The sequence below is a fragment of the Falco cherrug genome, chromosome 12, assembly GCF_023634085.1.
Source record: "Falco cherrug isolate bFalChe1 chromosome 12, bFalChe1.pri, whole genome shotgun sequence".
Taxonomy (NCBI): Eukaryota; Metazoa; Chordata; class Aves; order Falconiformes; family Falconidae; genus Falco; species Falco cherrug.
Window position 1 is genome coordinate 19,527,119 of NC_073708.1, and position 16,420 is coordinate 19,543,538.

Below are 16,420 nucleotides of genomic sequence, written 5' to 3' on the forward strand. Positions count from 1 at the left end.
CTGGGTCAGAGAATGAAGTAACTCTGGGTGACTTCTGTGTAGAAGTCAAAAAGAGGAAAGATGTGTGTGTGAGCTCATGGCTGCCACTGCATTGCAGCATTGCAGCTCAGTGCTCTGTCAGCGTGCGCCCCTCTCCTTCCAGCTCCCTCCCCTCAGCAACAGCCCTTCATTGATTGCTCTCAGAGGTGTAGTTCTGTCTCTTCCAAGTGACCCATTCCCCCAGTTAGAGAACTGCTTATCTAAAGTGTAGTCTGAGGGACGGCTGCAGTTTACTTGGGAGGACTGCAGCTTCGTCAGTAGCCTGGTCTTAGATTTTCTTGCTGCAGAATTGGAACTTCTCATGGTACTGCACGAGGGATCTACAAAGCACGGAGGTCTAAGCAGGAGCAAGTCCACTGCTCCCATGGCTTAGCTTGCAATGCACAGCTAGTGCTCTGGGTAACGTATTCCCCCAGATGAGGTGCTGTACCTCTCATCTGTCGCTTGTGGGGCACGGTAGGGAGGAAAGCTGAGACTGTCCGATTTCATTGGACCTGTATTTGTTCTTTGCAAAGGAGGTGGTTCCGGTAGGAACAAAGGAAAGGACTAAACCTTATGCAAAATATTTTGGAAATCTACTAATTTAGAACTGCTGGTGTTTTGGTATTCAGTTAAGTTATTGTTTGGAGATGGGTGACTTGAGAGAAGTGAAGCAATGATAAAACAATTTTGAATTATAATATACAAGCCTAAGGCCGAATACAGTTGAATTTATTGGTATAAGACAGTGCTTCTGAAAAGTCAAAATCCCAGAGTAAGTTTGACTACAGAATACAGTAATGATCCCTTTTGTCTTTGAAGAATTTAGTTTAAATCAGGATTTGACAAATAGAATACATTTGCCTTTGTTACAAGATTTGGCATCGAGGAGTGCATGCTTCAGCTGTGATGATAAAAATGATTTCATTCGTAATCTTCTGAAGAGTTACTTCAGTGATCAATTTGCAGAGGTTTTTGTGAGGGTCCAATTACTTAATTTTCCATGTGGCCAAACTACTAATTGCCCATAGAATATCTTAAAGGTGACCATACATCTACCATCAACTCATGTATGTGTGTTAAAAAATTGGTTCAAAGTCATGGACCTTGACTGTTGGTGCTTTCTATTTAAACCCTAAAGAGTGTTCTTCTCGGAGTAGAACGGTTTCTATATGAAGAAAACCAGCAACTCAACAGTGCGGCGAGGTTTGGAGCTTTATGGTCCACCTTCAGAATACAGTGTGTTATAGTAACTTTGGGCAGATATTCTTCTGTGATTATAAGCTGAATGCAAGCTCTATGAGCTGCTTGGGTTTTATTACCGTACCATAGCTTCTAAATCATGCTGCATTAGGAAGGGCTGGCGTTTCTCACAGGGAAAATCTTAGTGGTCTTGACATTCTTCCAACTTTGTTAAAAGATTTTAGCCAGTACAGGGAAGGAAGAACTGCTAGGCATTGGTGTATGTGCATAGAAGTCCTTAATTGGCTAACAGATGCACTTCAGTATTATTCCCAGGAACTAAACACGTCTTGTACTCTGATGGTATTCTTAGCTTGAGAAGAGTATATAACATGCAATATTCAGTGAACCATTGTGCCCAACACTGCTCTTCCTTCACAGCGGTTTTAAGGAGGATGAATGCTTTGCTTTCCCATCTCTGTGTCTAATTTGAGTAGGACAGCAGGCAGGAGGACTTTCAAGACACCTTCTCAGATAACGTCATCCAAAACATTAAAACTTCGAAATGACCTGCCAGTTTTAGTTCAGTTTGGAGGGATTTTCTTAGCGAGTTCTGGTTCAGCAAAGTATATTGCAGGTAGGTATAGCTGGATGCTACTGCTGTGCTGGGGAACCTTGTATCTGTGTATAAACTGTCTCCTCTTCTTACTTTCTGGATAAATACGTAGGGTCGTGTTTTAGCGTTAATTTGTGGCACTCCACTAAATCAATATGAAGGATATTTGGCTGTCTTATTAGAAAGCAGAGTTTGTCCCCTAGTAGATTGGTGACAGTCATAAAAGAACCATAAACTGTTCTTTTTATCCTTTTGTATTAATGGACTGTTAAGGGTAAATTTCTGTCTTGAAAGGAAATAAAATATTGCAGGCCAAGGTATCTGCTTTTCTATTTTCTTACCAAGAGGGTGGCTTGTCCAGAATTTAATTGTGTATCTCTCTCTCTCTCTCTCTGACATGTGTGTACACACATGCATGCAAATAAAAAATGAGGATCTATAAGTAATATTTTGGTAATTTTGCTAATGCACATCCTGTCCAATCTTATGACCAAATATGTTTCACATCATAAGCCATGGCTGAATTTGACTTTACTGTAATTTTCTGCTATTTATAGCTTTACATAAAGCTATTTATCGTGAGTTTTGCAATCACAAGTGGCAATATAAACTAAAATAAAGCTAGAGTAAGAAACTTTAGCCAAACATATGATTGCAGAAAAGAAATAAAAGCATTTAAAAATCAGTAACTTACATTGTATATGTTTTGAAAACTCGTAGATTTGTTTGAGACAGCCTGCCAAAGACAGCATTTGTTTCATTTTAAAAACTGACAATTTATATACTTGCCAGCCCAAAGTGTCTTTGAAACTACGCCCGTTGTGTCATGAAGTGGTCATGAACTCACAGCCAGGTGTTACCAGGTATTATTGGACAATTGCTTAAAAAAATGTTGAAAAATAAGAGGTAGAAAATTATTAAGGTGATTTGAGTTACTTCCCATTTGGTACCTGAAAACACATAATACAGTGTGTCTGATTTAAAATTTTTAATTAAAATACGGTTTAAATTTACTAAAAATTCAGTGAGTTTTGTGGAGATAAGTGTGCAGTATTGATTGAGTTGTATTACCTATTTTCATGCCCCAAATCTCCCATACACATGTGAAACTAAGATAATGAGGTAATATACTGTCATTTTGAAAATTAATACTGCAAAATTGTTTTTCCCAGAAACAAAACAATTCGATTGTAGTGAACAAAGTTTTGTATTTAAAATAACTTGATCAGTCCTTTAAAATAAGCATTACTTTTGACTTGTTATTAAAAGCATTTCCATATTTAGTTTTCTGCTGTTTATATTTTTTCAGGATTTCTCTATAATATAATAATATAGTCTCTCTTATCTGTTTACACAGATATCTGTTCATTCTAGAACTAATATTTGCTGCAACCAGAGACTGAAATGGTATGACTGGAGCTTTAAATAACTTGGCTTTGACAACTCCATTATTTTCTCAGAACTTGGAACGAAATTTGGGCTCTGCTTCTGCACTATCCTAGGTTATAATGCCATCCTTGCCTAATGAGGGAGGTATGCTAATCCTGGATTTTTAATATAACCTATTAATTATTCTGTATGCTTGTACCTCTAAGTTGCGATGAAGTAATGTTTGTATTTGTAGTTCATTTGTATATTTTATTTGAGATGTAAAGGTGTTGATAGTTAAAACATTATTTTTCAAAGATAACCATGGAACTGCTCCTCTGACTTTAAGTTCGGAACTACCCTACCAAAGCACAATTAAAAGAAAAGTCAGAAAGAAGAAGAATGGAGTCATCACTGCAAATGTCGCTGGCACAAAATATGAAATTGGTAGGAAGCTACATATTTTATTTTCATCCTAATAGCCATTGACATGAGTGAGTTATTAACTAGTGGGGAGAATTAATGGGCTTTGCATCAAGCTGACAGTGAGACATTTCCAAAAGATTTTCTTTTGTAAGAAACCTTTATTCTTTTTTTGCAACATTGAGTTTTAACACTGTCTATCTATTAGTCCCCATTTGTTACTCAGGGAAGGGCCTTGAAATGCAAAAACTAAAGTAATCAAGAAGGCTGTGGAAAAGCCCTCTAATTATGAATTACATATGTGTTTGAAATTTTACTTAAAGCCTTGAAAGGTGAACAGTGTAAATGTAATGTTAAATTATTATACAGGGATTTCTCAATAAAATCTAGTAATGTTTTGTATTTTGATGCTTGGCACTACTTAAGAAAAACCTTTTCTCCTAGAACCTGAGTTATGCCTGGCACAGCATCAATCTTTTTATATATATATATAAATAATGTATGCATTTGCTTTTGTAACTACTGTACCTTGACTAAGGAAGCGTTCTCATCCCCTGTCTGGTGACACAACAGTCATCGCTGTTTTAAAATTAACGTGTGTGATAGCCAAGATTAAGTCTAAAAGCTGTGCAAGTGCACTTTTACTGGATGGTTGTGGAATGCCCTGAAACTCTTTACAGTTCCCGTCAGTGGTTGTGCTCCAATTCCAGCCTCAGCACAGCTGAGTTATCGCTGTAATGTAATGACAGATTTGCAGTAGACTGATGGAAATATTGCAAGATAAGTATATAGCTTGCATGCTAACATTGTTCTCAGATGAAGGGTTGAATATTGGAAGTCTTTAAAATCTTAATTGATTTTTTTTTAAATTTTGAAAATTAATCTATTCTAGAGTTTTAAAGTATTTCCTAAGTATGTGATTTCTCTGTAGTACGAGTAGTCATACGAGAAATGGGATTTGTGAAAACACGTGATGAAGATGAAACAGCTAATCTTATATGGAGTGATTCTGCTGTGCAACAAGAAAAGATTGCTGAACTTCGGAACTATCAGGTAGGGTCGTGGTTAGGATTTCTGGTATATTTCAGTAGGCTTCTTCACTATGAAATATTCAGTAATATATCACTTCTGGCCGTTACATTTGTATGGAGAGGAAACAAAACACTACCAACCAGATTGCAATAAGGCTATACCACTACATATTATAAAATCCTATTCTCTTTTCTGGAGTTATTTGTTCATACCAGTTAGAATCTGGTGTTTAAATATTTGGGGCTGATCTTTCATGCTTTTGCTTGCCAGTTGGGTGTTGTGCATGATCAGAGTTTGAAAGAAGATGCAAAACATCATTTGTAAGTTGCTCATAAGCTTTTAAGCAGTAAGTTAACACACAGACCTCTCTCCACAGTTTCTGTGAATAAATCCTTTTTTCACCATTACTTTGTGACAGCATTGTTTGTTTCTAGGTAGTCTTGTGAATAAGAGTATGATAGTCTCATTTTATGTCTGAAATCAAATCAATGAGCCCTCATGTTTTGGAGGAGAATACAATTTACAGCATCTTTAGTTTTGCTAAGAATACACAGTGTAATTTAAGGTATTATCTTAAATAATTTATTTGTAACACTGATGTTTGCCTGAGCATGCCATTGGACATTTTAAATGATTGTATAAGGTGTGCCACGAAAACTAAAAAGTATCATCTAGCTTTCTTTTTTTTTTTTCTCCTTAGAGAATCAACCATTTTCCAGGAATGGGAGAGATTTGCAGAAAGGATTTTCTGGCGAGAAACATGACTAAGTATATCTTTCTTTTAATATTAGGATGTTTTGCTGCCATAGTATTTAATGTGTTACAATACTAAATTATTGCTTCTAACGTTTGTTTATTTTTGCTAAGAGGCTATGAAAGTACCAAGAATAATTTCCAAGATTCCTTAAGAACTTAAGCTTTGGTCATGGATCTGTAGTATCTGAATGGGCTACTGTATCTCTCCAGTTCACTTCAGTGGAAAATGATATGGCTTCAGTTTTCTGTCTTCATGTTGCAGAATGTAGGAGAACCTTAAATTTATAATTGTATAATACACTTAATACATAATACACCCAGGCATATATCCTGTAGTGGTAGAACAGAAAAAATAACTGGTATGTGGATGGATATTATTTCTTTAAAATAACTAATGACTGTGGTTTTGTGTATATCAAATTTTAAAAATGTGAAGCATTTTACTGTTTATATAAGAAAGAAGTCAGAGAGGCTCATTTGTGTAGTTCTAAATTCTCCTTGCTCTGATACAGTAACTGGGTTCTGCAGAATTATCCTAGCTGAGAATCTGTGAATAAGACCTGTAAGAAAACAGTGCTAACTAGTGATTCACCAGCCTGGTAATAACTAAATGTTTAGGGATAAATGTGTGTGAGTATTTTGATTCTTCTAATCTAAATTAAAGAGCAGTTATTAATAGAGTTAATCTTTTGGACCTCAACGTCACCTACGCTGCATTTCCTGTTACCAGAACAGAATTTGGTTTTGTAAATTAATGTAATTAATGTGAGCTCCCCTCTCTCTCTTACTCTATTGACTTTTCTGTTTCATAACTACAACACGTAGCATGTAGAATGTATGCAACTATTATGATGCAAATATTATGTGCATTGCTATGGTGTCTGTGTCCTACATGTAGGCCAGAACTCCCTTGTGTCAATACATGCTACACAAGCACTTTTCACTGCCCCTTCCAGACTTACACTCTAAGTACAAACATAGAGGTAGTGCATGGAGGCAAACAGCTATTTGGAGAGCTCTTGGAAACAGTGGAACAACATTAGTTGGTTGGTAGGCAGTGGTATCCCTGTATTCTGTATTATAAAAAAACTGTGCAAAACAGACAAAAGACTTGTTATTATGCACACATTGTTATCAAATACAGTCTGATTATACCTCTCTCAACCGACTGAATTCTGAGTTGGAAACAGTTTAAAGGTACTTGGTGTGGAAATTGTACATATTATAGATAAGATGGGAATAATTTCTCTGACATGGTCACTCTGAGTCAAACATATCTATGTTGTGACTTCAGTTAATATCACTAGATATATCAGGGTTTTAATCAGTCTTTTTCACAGTACTAGCCTCACAATTCATTACTTGGTATTCATATTTTATAAAAATCAAAATGAAATGCCTTGAGACTGTTTGTGAAATAGACATATGTATGTGAAATCAAGTCAGTTGGGATATGTAGTTTGGCAGGCTTTTCTCTGTGGAGTGGAGGATTTTGTCCTGTACAGCTGCTGCTCTGTCTTAAAATTTATTTGAACAGGATTGTGCAGAAACACTAATTCTGTTTTCTTGATTTTCTGCTGCACGCAATCTTTTCTATTCCTGCTACTGACTCATACAGAATAGCTGTGGGTTTTGTACTGTCGAGAGTTCATGAAACAACTGCTGAGAAGAGGTGGAGAGTAGACTCTTCTTTTTCTTCTGCATCTACCTTTGTTGTTACACTGTTCTCACCCTTCCGTTTCATGCAAGCTGTTGGGAATGGATCAAAAGAACAAATATACTGGATTCTGAGAGGCAAATGCTATTCAGGAGGAATTGCACTTCAGGAATTCTTCTTACAGCCAATATCCAGGCACTCCAGATCACAAGTTTTTGTATGCAAAGGGTGGAAGGGAGTGGTGTAATACGTAGCAGGTCAGATATGAAAGAAGGCAACTCAGGACAGAAAGTATGGGGACACAGAGTAGTGGGACAGATTGAAGCAGGAATGTAATTGAGAACAAAAGTAGGAGCAAGCATAATTTTCAAGGGGAATAATCAGAACACAGAAAAGAAAAAAAAATAGAAGTGCCATTGTAGGGCCATCCAGATATTAATTTCTGTAAATGGTCTCTTAGATGAGGTCTCCTCATGTGAAGGATAAATGTGGTTACAGAATGAATATGGTAAGTGGGGGAGGAGGTGTACAGGATGAATGGGAACAGACCTATGTATGAGATGGCCTTTTTTGCAGCGCCTTTGTTGTTTATGTTTAAAAGGTTTGTGAACTGATCATGGGCCAGGAATAGTTCTCATCTCTACCTATCCACTAACTTTCATACTTGAAAAGTCAGAGGATCATGAAATCTGGGCAGTGGAACCTGTGTTATTAGACTGACAAGTCATGTCTTTAGTAACCTATGTTTTGTTCAGCACCTTTGATTCTTTTGCACAGAAAGTGCTCTGAGAAACAAGAACACAGTCTGATAACATCCATGAACTAAAATAGCCCTCAGAAGAACAATAATTTGCTGTTTAAATCTCAGACCTCCTGATAAGGACTGCAAAGGCTAAAGGATAGAGCAGCACAGTGAAGAAGTGGTTACCCACAGTAGTGGATAGCAGATGTGCTGGAAAATAGGGCTATTGTAATGGAATAGGTCTTGATTCTGCAAGCTACTTGATGATGTTTCTAAGCCATTTCTGAACAGGGCCAAGCAGGGAAAGAACAGAGCTGAATTCTTTTGTCAAAAGTTTTAGTGAGCACCAGAACTTGTAAACAACGGTTAAGTGTTCTGCTTCATATTATTGTTTGTAGTCTACTCAGTTATGTATAGGATAGAAAAAGGCATATAGAACTAATGTACTTGCAGTCACAAAATAATATATCTAGAATACCATGAAGCTATATTCACTGTCTAGGGAGTATATGTACTGAAACCTGTAGGTTAGTTAAATGGAAGTCTTTATCTTCAGGATGGATACGGTAAGTAATTTCGAGAGGGATAGAAACTAACACAGAAATTGCATTTTGCCTAAAAGTAGAATAATTTCTGCCTAGATAAGCTATTCACTTAGCAAGGTAATAACATTTGTAAATATATAGTAGATGGAGAGCAGTTATGCATGAGTCATAAATTATACCTATTTAAGTTTTTTAAAACTTTTTCTGAATATTTGGTGGCTTTCATGAAATGAGATTGGTAAATGTAACAGTTACAATGAAGCCGTAGAAACACTGAACCTCATGCAGTACTTCAAGACTACTGTAGCTATTGTGGTTTCTACAGAGTGTTTGTTGGGTAGCTGGCTAAACAATTTGGTGACAGTCTATCTATTATACCAGTAGGGCTTGGCTAGAGTCCTAGCCTTACAGATGTAGTTGGCAGCTCTGTTTTTTTCCCTTATTCCTTGAGTCACTTGAAGAAAGTGTCTTATGCTGCATCGGGAGTATTATGTAGGCTTGTAGTAGAAATTAAAAATTGAAATGCTATTGTAAGTCTCTTTTACATTTATGTTACCCTGATGCTGTTAGTTTTCATTACAAAAGGAAAAGTAGGCCTACATCTGTAACTAATTAAAAAGTATTAAAATCCATCATAGTGTCACTTTTAAAAAAAATTAAAGCTGGGGAACTTCTTATGTCAGTTAATTTCTTTTTAAACACCCAATCACTTTCTGTTGGTCTGTGGATATTTGTATTTTAGATCTGTTCCACCCTATGTCACAGAGTAGTTTTGAGTTACCCAAACTAATTTCATATGAGGTTATGTATGAAGTTTCAGGTACTCAGAATACCTGAAACAAGCTAGCTGCACCAGTATTTAACTCAGCAAAGACCACATTTATTCTGCTGGGAACTATGGTATACCAGTCTGCATAGAACCACCAAGTCCACATTGCTCCTGTAACTTGGCTGTTAACCAGTATTAAAGCTACTTTGCTTAAAGCTAATCCACATGTATGTAGCCCATACTGCCAGTCTGGTGGGGGTATATGCTTCCTGTCTGCCAGATACACAGCTTCGAGTGATGGAAACTTCTACAAACTGAATTCTTCACCATTTTCCCTCTTCTATTTGACTTTTCTATACAGAAAACAGCTCTAAAGTGAGATATGCTCACTACCTCTTGTGCCACAGCTGTTAAAGCATGGAGATTGGAACCTTGCTCCATCTTTTAACCAAAGTCAGTTTCAGAGATTGTTCCCTGTGGTGTCTTAACAGTTTTTTGTTTTCGTTCTTCTGTTTGCTCCTCCCCCAGCCTTGCTTTGCATTTCTTTGCTTTCTTTTGATTAAATAAGGTGTTCAGGGAATGTTATTAACAATATGCTGGTACCAAACACAAATCCAAGCTTGTGTGTTTTACCCTATATTGGAGGTGCATGAGCAGTTGCTTGGTCTGTATCAAAGTGTATTTACCACAATTCCTTTAGATCCTTTTAAAATTCCTTCTAAAGACTAGAAAGAAACAAAGAGCTCCTCCTAAGTTGCTTCCATTTTAATTTTAAATTCAGTCCTTGTTACTAATGCTTTTTTGAGCCACGAAGAAACTCCAGATGTCCCAGGTTCTCTTTTTTTTTTTTTTTTTTTTTTTTGTGTGTGTGTTGATCCTCATACATCCCCAAACACAGAGCAATATGAAAATTAAAATACTTGCCAAATATCCCCACCTCTCCCAAGGGGAACAGGAGGAAAAATAAAAGAAAAAAAAAAAAAAAAAGAGAGGAACCCTGGAGTCTGTTAGGTAGGGACAGATCTATAATCACATGATCTATTTTACGTTTAATATTTCTAAGAATAGGAATAGCATTAAATCATCTAAGCAACTGAACAAAAAATCTTACCAGGATTGAGGTGGATGCCAGTAACATAATAAGCAGATATGGCATGATAATAAGCAAAAATGCACAAGATGGTCTGCTTTTGTTTTTCTTAAAGTATGCATATGAATATGTTATAGAGCTCTAACTATTAAACAACTGCAAAAGTTTGTTTTCATGTTATAGCATTTTACTAAAAAAGTTTTGTTGTCAAGTTTTATTGTAAGTGCTTTTTAATCCTGAGGATTGAAACATCAAAGTAGTTAAAATATTTTAACGCACACTTTTTTGCAGAATGATCAAGAGTCAGCCTCAGGAGTATAGTTTTATTCCTCGAACATGGATCTTCCCTGCAGAATACACACAGTTTCAGAACTATGTAAAAGAACTGAAGAAGAAGCGTAGACAGAAAACTTTCATAGTCAAACCAGCTAATGGTGCGATGGGACATGGGTAAGTTGTGTGTTAACTTCAGTCATCTTACCCATTCAAGGTTAAATCCAGTGCTATTTACAACACTAACAGAAGCTGTGTATTAGTAAAAAAATTGTATTTCAAAATGTATGATGTGTGAAAGTTCATGTACTGGACAAAGGCTTAACAAGCAGAAACAGCTAAAATACAAAGCTAAATCAAAGTGGTATTTTAATGTTGTTCTGAATGTGGCATAACTAGTAAATGCATTTTCTGATGAAGCTCAAATAATTCTTAAGATCACAGTTATTTTTATTGTGAATTTATCTGTTGTGCTTAGATGTAGGGGGTGAGATTGTATTGGGCATAAATGGCAGGGTTTTTGTGGCTGGGGGCTGCAGGGGTGTCACGTGTAGGAGCATGTCAGGAACTTCCACAGCTCTGAGACCAGCCTAACCACCCCATTGTGTGCAAAAACTGCAGCTAGTCGGAGAAGCACATATTTAAGAGCAGCAGCCATGAGGTGTAGGAGAAACAGGAGATGCTGTTGGGGGATGTGGCTGGAGGTGCACTCTTGGGAGAGGTGACACCTATGCTGGAGGAGGGACATTCCTGAAGAGACCGTGACCTGCAGTTGGGTCAAAACAGTTTTGCCTGTGACAGGGCTGCACAGTCAAAAACATTGAGATAAATATTGCAATTTCATTCATAACTCTGTTCTTGGTTTTAGATATTTCAATTTTAGCTTTTATTGCTTTTAATATCAGTTTGGATTATACAGTATAGTAAGGCTCTTAGTTATTGAAAATATTTCAGAATCAGTGTAAAAGTAAAGCCTCCAGACTTTTCCATTTCCTTATTTTTCAGTCCTCTTGATAAAAGGCAAAGATAAGCTGAAGTGAAAGGCAGCAGCGTAATTCAGAGAAATGTCTAGAAAATACTTAAATCTATTAGGAATATTCAGTACCAGAACACTGAAATATATCATAAATAATAGAGGGTAAGATTAAGGCAAGAAAGCTATGGGAATTCCGGGTTAATAATTATACACGGAAAAATATTAGCTATTACAGTTTTTTAAAAGTCTATGTCGTTAGGGACTGCCAGTTTGTAGTCCATATATAAACCATTTATCATTCTGATGTGGAAAAAGTGGAATACAGAAATACGGAGACACCCTTAGTCATACTGCTCAGTGTCCTGCTTTGCCAGCATCGTTACTAAGTCAGGTTAGCACTGAAAGTTTTCTGCAACCTGTATCTCGGGCAGAAGTTGTGACAAAGACTGGAAGCCTATTTTTAGAGCTGCAGGGGGAATAATCACAGAAGCTGGAGACTGGTCATTCTGTCAAACAATTTCTAAGTGTAGAGGGAACCCATTATTACAAATTGTTGAATCAAAGGAAGCAGAAAGTTATTTTGAAATGGGTCATTGCCTTTTTTTGATCCAGTGAAGCACCATAAAGGACAGGAAAAAAAAAGTGTAAGTGAATGGAACTTTTTCTCTACCCTATGAATTAGACATGTAAGTCTCTTTCACCAGGTAGACCTTAGCCTGACTACCTGGCTGGGTGACCATGAAAATCTATTTCAAAGACTAATGTCAGAGTTCCATGTTTTTAAAATAACTTTTGTTTTTACCAGGATCTCTTTAATAAGAAATGGAGAAAAGTTACAAGCTCAGGATCATTTGATTGTTCAGGAATATCTTGACAAACCCTTTCTTATGGAAGGCTACAAGTTTGATTTACGCGTGTATATTCTTGTAACCTCCTGTGATCCTTTAAAAGTATTTTTATATCATGATGGACTGGTGAGAATGGGCACGGAAAAGTATTATCCCCCCAGTGACTCAAATTTGGTAAGTTGGAGTTCATTCCAATTTGTTGCTTATGCATGTAGACTTTTACCTGTGTAGTGTTTGGAGCAGGTAAAATAAGTTGTGTCATGAGGTTTAATTTGGAATTCATCTGGCTGAACTTTTGCATTGTCATTGAAGAGAAAAAATTTACATGAAAGGTATTTAACTCATGCTTTTTTATCAGAATCACAAGTATAGCCATATTTTTGCTTATGTATAGAAATTTTATGTGACTGTGCATGTATGTATGCTAGAGTTTAAATATTTCTTAAAAGAAAGCAGATGATGTCAATTATTGACATTCAACCCAGAAAAAATGAAGTAAATTAATTTCCAGAACAGTTCGATTGCTTTTATATTTATCTGGGACTGAGTTTGGGGTGGGAGTGAGGATCAGGTTTGTCTCCTGCTAGATTATTGTTTGACATCTCTGAAGTTTAGAGCTTCTGCTGAGGACCCAGCAGTGTTTCAGCCATTGTGTGGGGAGCCTATGCAGAAAAGAGAGAAACGGCAACACAAAAAGCCAGTGCATGAGAGTGGCCCCTGCAATCCCTGAGCGTGAGGGAACCTGCTGCTGGGACTGTTTGTCAGTGACCGCTTCAGCAGGGAGAGGTGTATGTACTTGACAACTTTAGGATAATACAGCAGGGCTGCCTGTAAACTTGCAGAGAACCAAGAGATGGTAAGAGACATGCTAAAGTTTTTGGACACTTTAATCCTCCTGTTCACTCTATGGCATCTTCCCTTGTTGAGATGTGTTACGCCTCTCTTCTGGCACAGACCAAAATGTGGATGTCTGTTAGGGAAGAAGTAGATCTGAAGCATTGGGAGGCGTCAGTAGATCTGAGTTTCTTATACCTCATTCTATGCTCCGTAGATACAGTATCATTTCTTTTCTATACCATATATGTTTAGAGCTGCTTCAGTGTACTTACGCAATACACAACACATGGAGGGGCTTTTTCCCTACTTGCCAATTAATATTGTGACTGTCTTTTAGCACACCTTCAAAGAATAGAGATATAATTTGGAGCCTAGTATAAATGGTATATCTGGAAGTGTTCCAAATTGGAATAGTTTGCTTTTAATGTTTTTTTTATTGTTATTAATCTCAGCATTAGCAGCACTCAAATATGCCTTGAGTGGATAAATACAACAGGCAGTTGTTTCTGTGTTCTCATAACCGTTCATCTTATAGTTTGTCTATTGTATGAAATAACCTGGCTTATCAATGATGGCATTGGGGTTTTTTTGGATGACATTGTTCCACAGTGACATTGTTCCAGATAACTTCAGACTAAAGATTAGTTCAGATGTTTATTAAAACACTTTCATGTCTTTGTAGTGTGAAAAATCATTGTTTTTTTCTGAAATAATTTGGATTTCATGGAAAGATGACAGTTACAATGACTCAAAAACCATAGGTGTGGTGATAGGCATGATTCTCAAAGCAGTAATTGGAAGCCATGGGAGAAATTAATTACTTGTAGTGCTAATACAATGTAGTGTTAATTAGCCTGCAATTAAATTGATTTGTTTTGTTAATTTCATTAAGGTTTTTTTTAAACATAAGTAAATGCAGTGAGATAAATGACAGAGGAAAGCTCGTGTTATCTGTTGGCTAGCTGATCGAAAAGGAGCTGGAACAGAAAGTTTATGGTCAGCTTAGAATATCAACTAAACTCAATAAGGTATAAACATGACAGAGAACTGTCACAGTGATAAGGACACTCATCATGGTGTAGTGCAAGTGGAAAGCTGAATTAGTATGTGTACTGGGAGACAATGTAAATATATAAATAATGATTTATAATTTGGCCTTGGAAAGGCAATTGTTTTGTTTTTTTTAATGCAACTGGTATCATGAATCTATTGCTGGTGACATTTTGCTCCATAAAGGAACTATAGCACTCACTCATTTATGTAATCTCTATCTTGAAATTTACCTCCCTCTGATGTATGGCTACCAGACAGTCAAAATGAGCAATTTTGGCAGGTATCAACATGGCAGATGAGTTTATATGTAAAAGATAAAGTACTGCTATCAGGAGAACATTTCTCATAAATAAACTACAGTGAAAACTGAAATGTGGGATTTTCTGTGAAACAGATGCTGGAGTGTTAGCATGTTTAAAGTTGCACTTCCAAATACCATCTTTATTGTTCGTTTTTTATATGAAATTGAATATAATCGTTCTGTAAGTTATGATAATTCCTCTTCACTTCTTTAGGTAGTTTATGTACAGACCTGTAAAAATGGCAGCTGTATTATATTGCCTAACCAGATGTTGAGGGGTAGATTAGTTGACTACAACTGGTTTAAATACGAGTGCGGGTTTTATTATAAGAAGTCTAGAACGTTCAGTAGGTGAAATCTCCAAGAATCAGACCCACTAAATCTGCACATAGTGTATTTGCAAATACAAACTGTTTGACTACATCATTATTGATTTAATGTATTTTTTTCTTTTATTTATTTTGAATTGACCATTCTAGAGCTGTATTTAAGGTGTTTTAATGTCTTTTTTCCCTTTTTTAGAGTCAATTGTATATGCATCTGACTAACTACTCTGTCAATAAACATAATGAACACTTTGAACGGGATGAAACAGAAGACAAAGGAAGCAAACGCTCCATAAAATGGTTTACTGAGTTTCTAGAAACAAATAATCTTGATGTCTCCAAATTCTGGAGTGATATTTCAGTAAGATAAAGCTAATACACTTTTCTTTATTTTGTGTATTCTTAGAAAATTAATTGCTTCTTCCACCCACTTTACTGGAATCCAGAATGATTTTTGAAACTTTACTAATCCAAATTCTCAGCAGTGCATGCCACAAAGGACATACTATAAATGATTATATTTTTTAAAAGACTAAATTCAGACTGATTATAAATGTAATGTTAAACTTTTTCTGAAGGACAAAAGCCCTTTCAAACAGTTATTCACATAAGTAATACGATAGAAAGGAACCAACCCATTTAAATTCTTGGAGGCTTTTTTAGAGTATAAAGTGAATTTTATGTGTGAATATTGACAAAATTGTAGTCAGCGTTGCATATGTCTGTAGACTGGACCCTGTGCCATTGAAGTCAGTGGTTATGTTACGGGTGTCCTTAGTTGAGGAATAGACCTAAGATTGTTAGAACTTAGGCACCATCTGTGCGTATGATCCTGAGAATATCGAAAATTATATTGCAAAATGAAATTTGTGAAGAATGGCTATACTATACTTTATTCCCAATATGTCTTTAGTATTTAAATTAGTACATATCTAAAAGTACGTGTGCTATGGAAAGTATAACAATATACTCTAGAGCTATATAAAAAAATATATCCGTTACTCCATAGGAATAGTTTATCTATTATAGACCATTTATTTGGTAATTCTTTTTTTTTAGTAGATACTTTAATGAATTTTAAAAAACTGAAGTGTGAAACACATTAGTTCAATATATACTGGTGTCTTCTCTCCTGATGAATTTTTCTGAAAAAAATCCCTACAGGAGTTAGTAGTGAAGACTCTCATAGTTGCAGAGCCACATGTTCTTCATGCTTATCGCATGTGCAGGCCAGGGCAAGCACCAGGAAGTGACAGTGTCTGCTTTGAAGTCCTGGGATTTGATATTCTGCTGGACAGAAAACTAAAACCATGGCTCCTAGAGGTAAACCTCTTTAAACAAATGTAAAGTAAATTTTTGAGAGTAAAGTTAACTAAGCCCCAGTTGAATCCATATCTAAGTAAGAAAACTCCAAAGAAAATCTGTGTGTTGCAGGAGGTACTGTTGAAGAGTACATAGATGGTGCTTTTTTTGCAGCATCCATGTGGAAACACTGCCTTGCAGTGATTTTTGGAGATTCAGGTAAAGGTAATTGTTTTTCTGGAGGAATGTTGCATTTCAGAGGTTTTTGAAAGTTCTAATGAGAAACTTGATGTTGATCTGGGTGTT

The 16,420-nt window shown here is 36.2% G+C and overlaps 1 protein-coding gene across 7 annotated transcripts in view; it reads left to right on the forward strand.

Annotated features, from left to right (window-relative positions):
• TTLL7 (tubulin tyrosine ligase like 7) overlaps positions 1–16,420 on the forward strand; it is a 77,166-nt gene that overhangs the window by 17,831 nt on the left and 42,915 nt on the right. For 4 of the 7 annotated variants that reach the window (XR_008734774.1, XM_055725026.1, XM_055725025.1 and 1 more), the window contains 8 exons: positions 3,174–3,349; positions 3,503–3,631; positions 4,539–4,660; positions 5,340–5,407; positions 10,490–10,648; positions 12,253–12,469; positions 15,009–15,173; positions 15,977–16,135. Coding sequence is in view for 6 of the 7 variants with exons in the window: in XM_055725026.1 (XP_055581001.1) it covers positions 3,325–3,349; positions 3,503–3,631; positions 4,539–4,660; positions 5,340–5,407; positions 10,490–10,648; positions 12,253–12,469; positions 15,009–15,173; positions 15,977–16,135 (1,044 nt within the window). In the remaining variant the exon portion in view is untranslated. Of the gene's footprint in view, positions 1–1,725; positions 1,838–3,173; positions 3,350–3,502; positions 3,632–4,538; positions 4,661–5,339; positions 5,408–10,489; positions 10,649–12,252; positions 12,470–15,008; positions 15,174–15,976; positions 16,136–16,420 lie in introns of those variants that run through there. The other 3 variants (XM_027814543.2, XM_055725027.1, XM_055725029.1) reach the window with 3 other exon arrangements.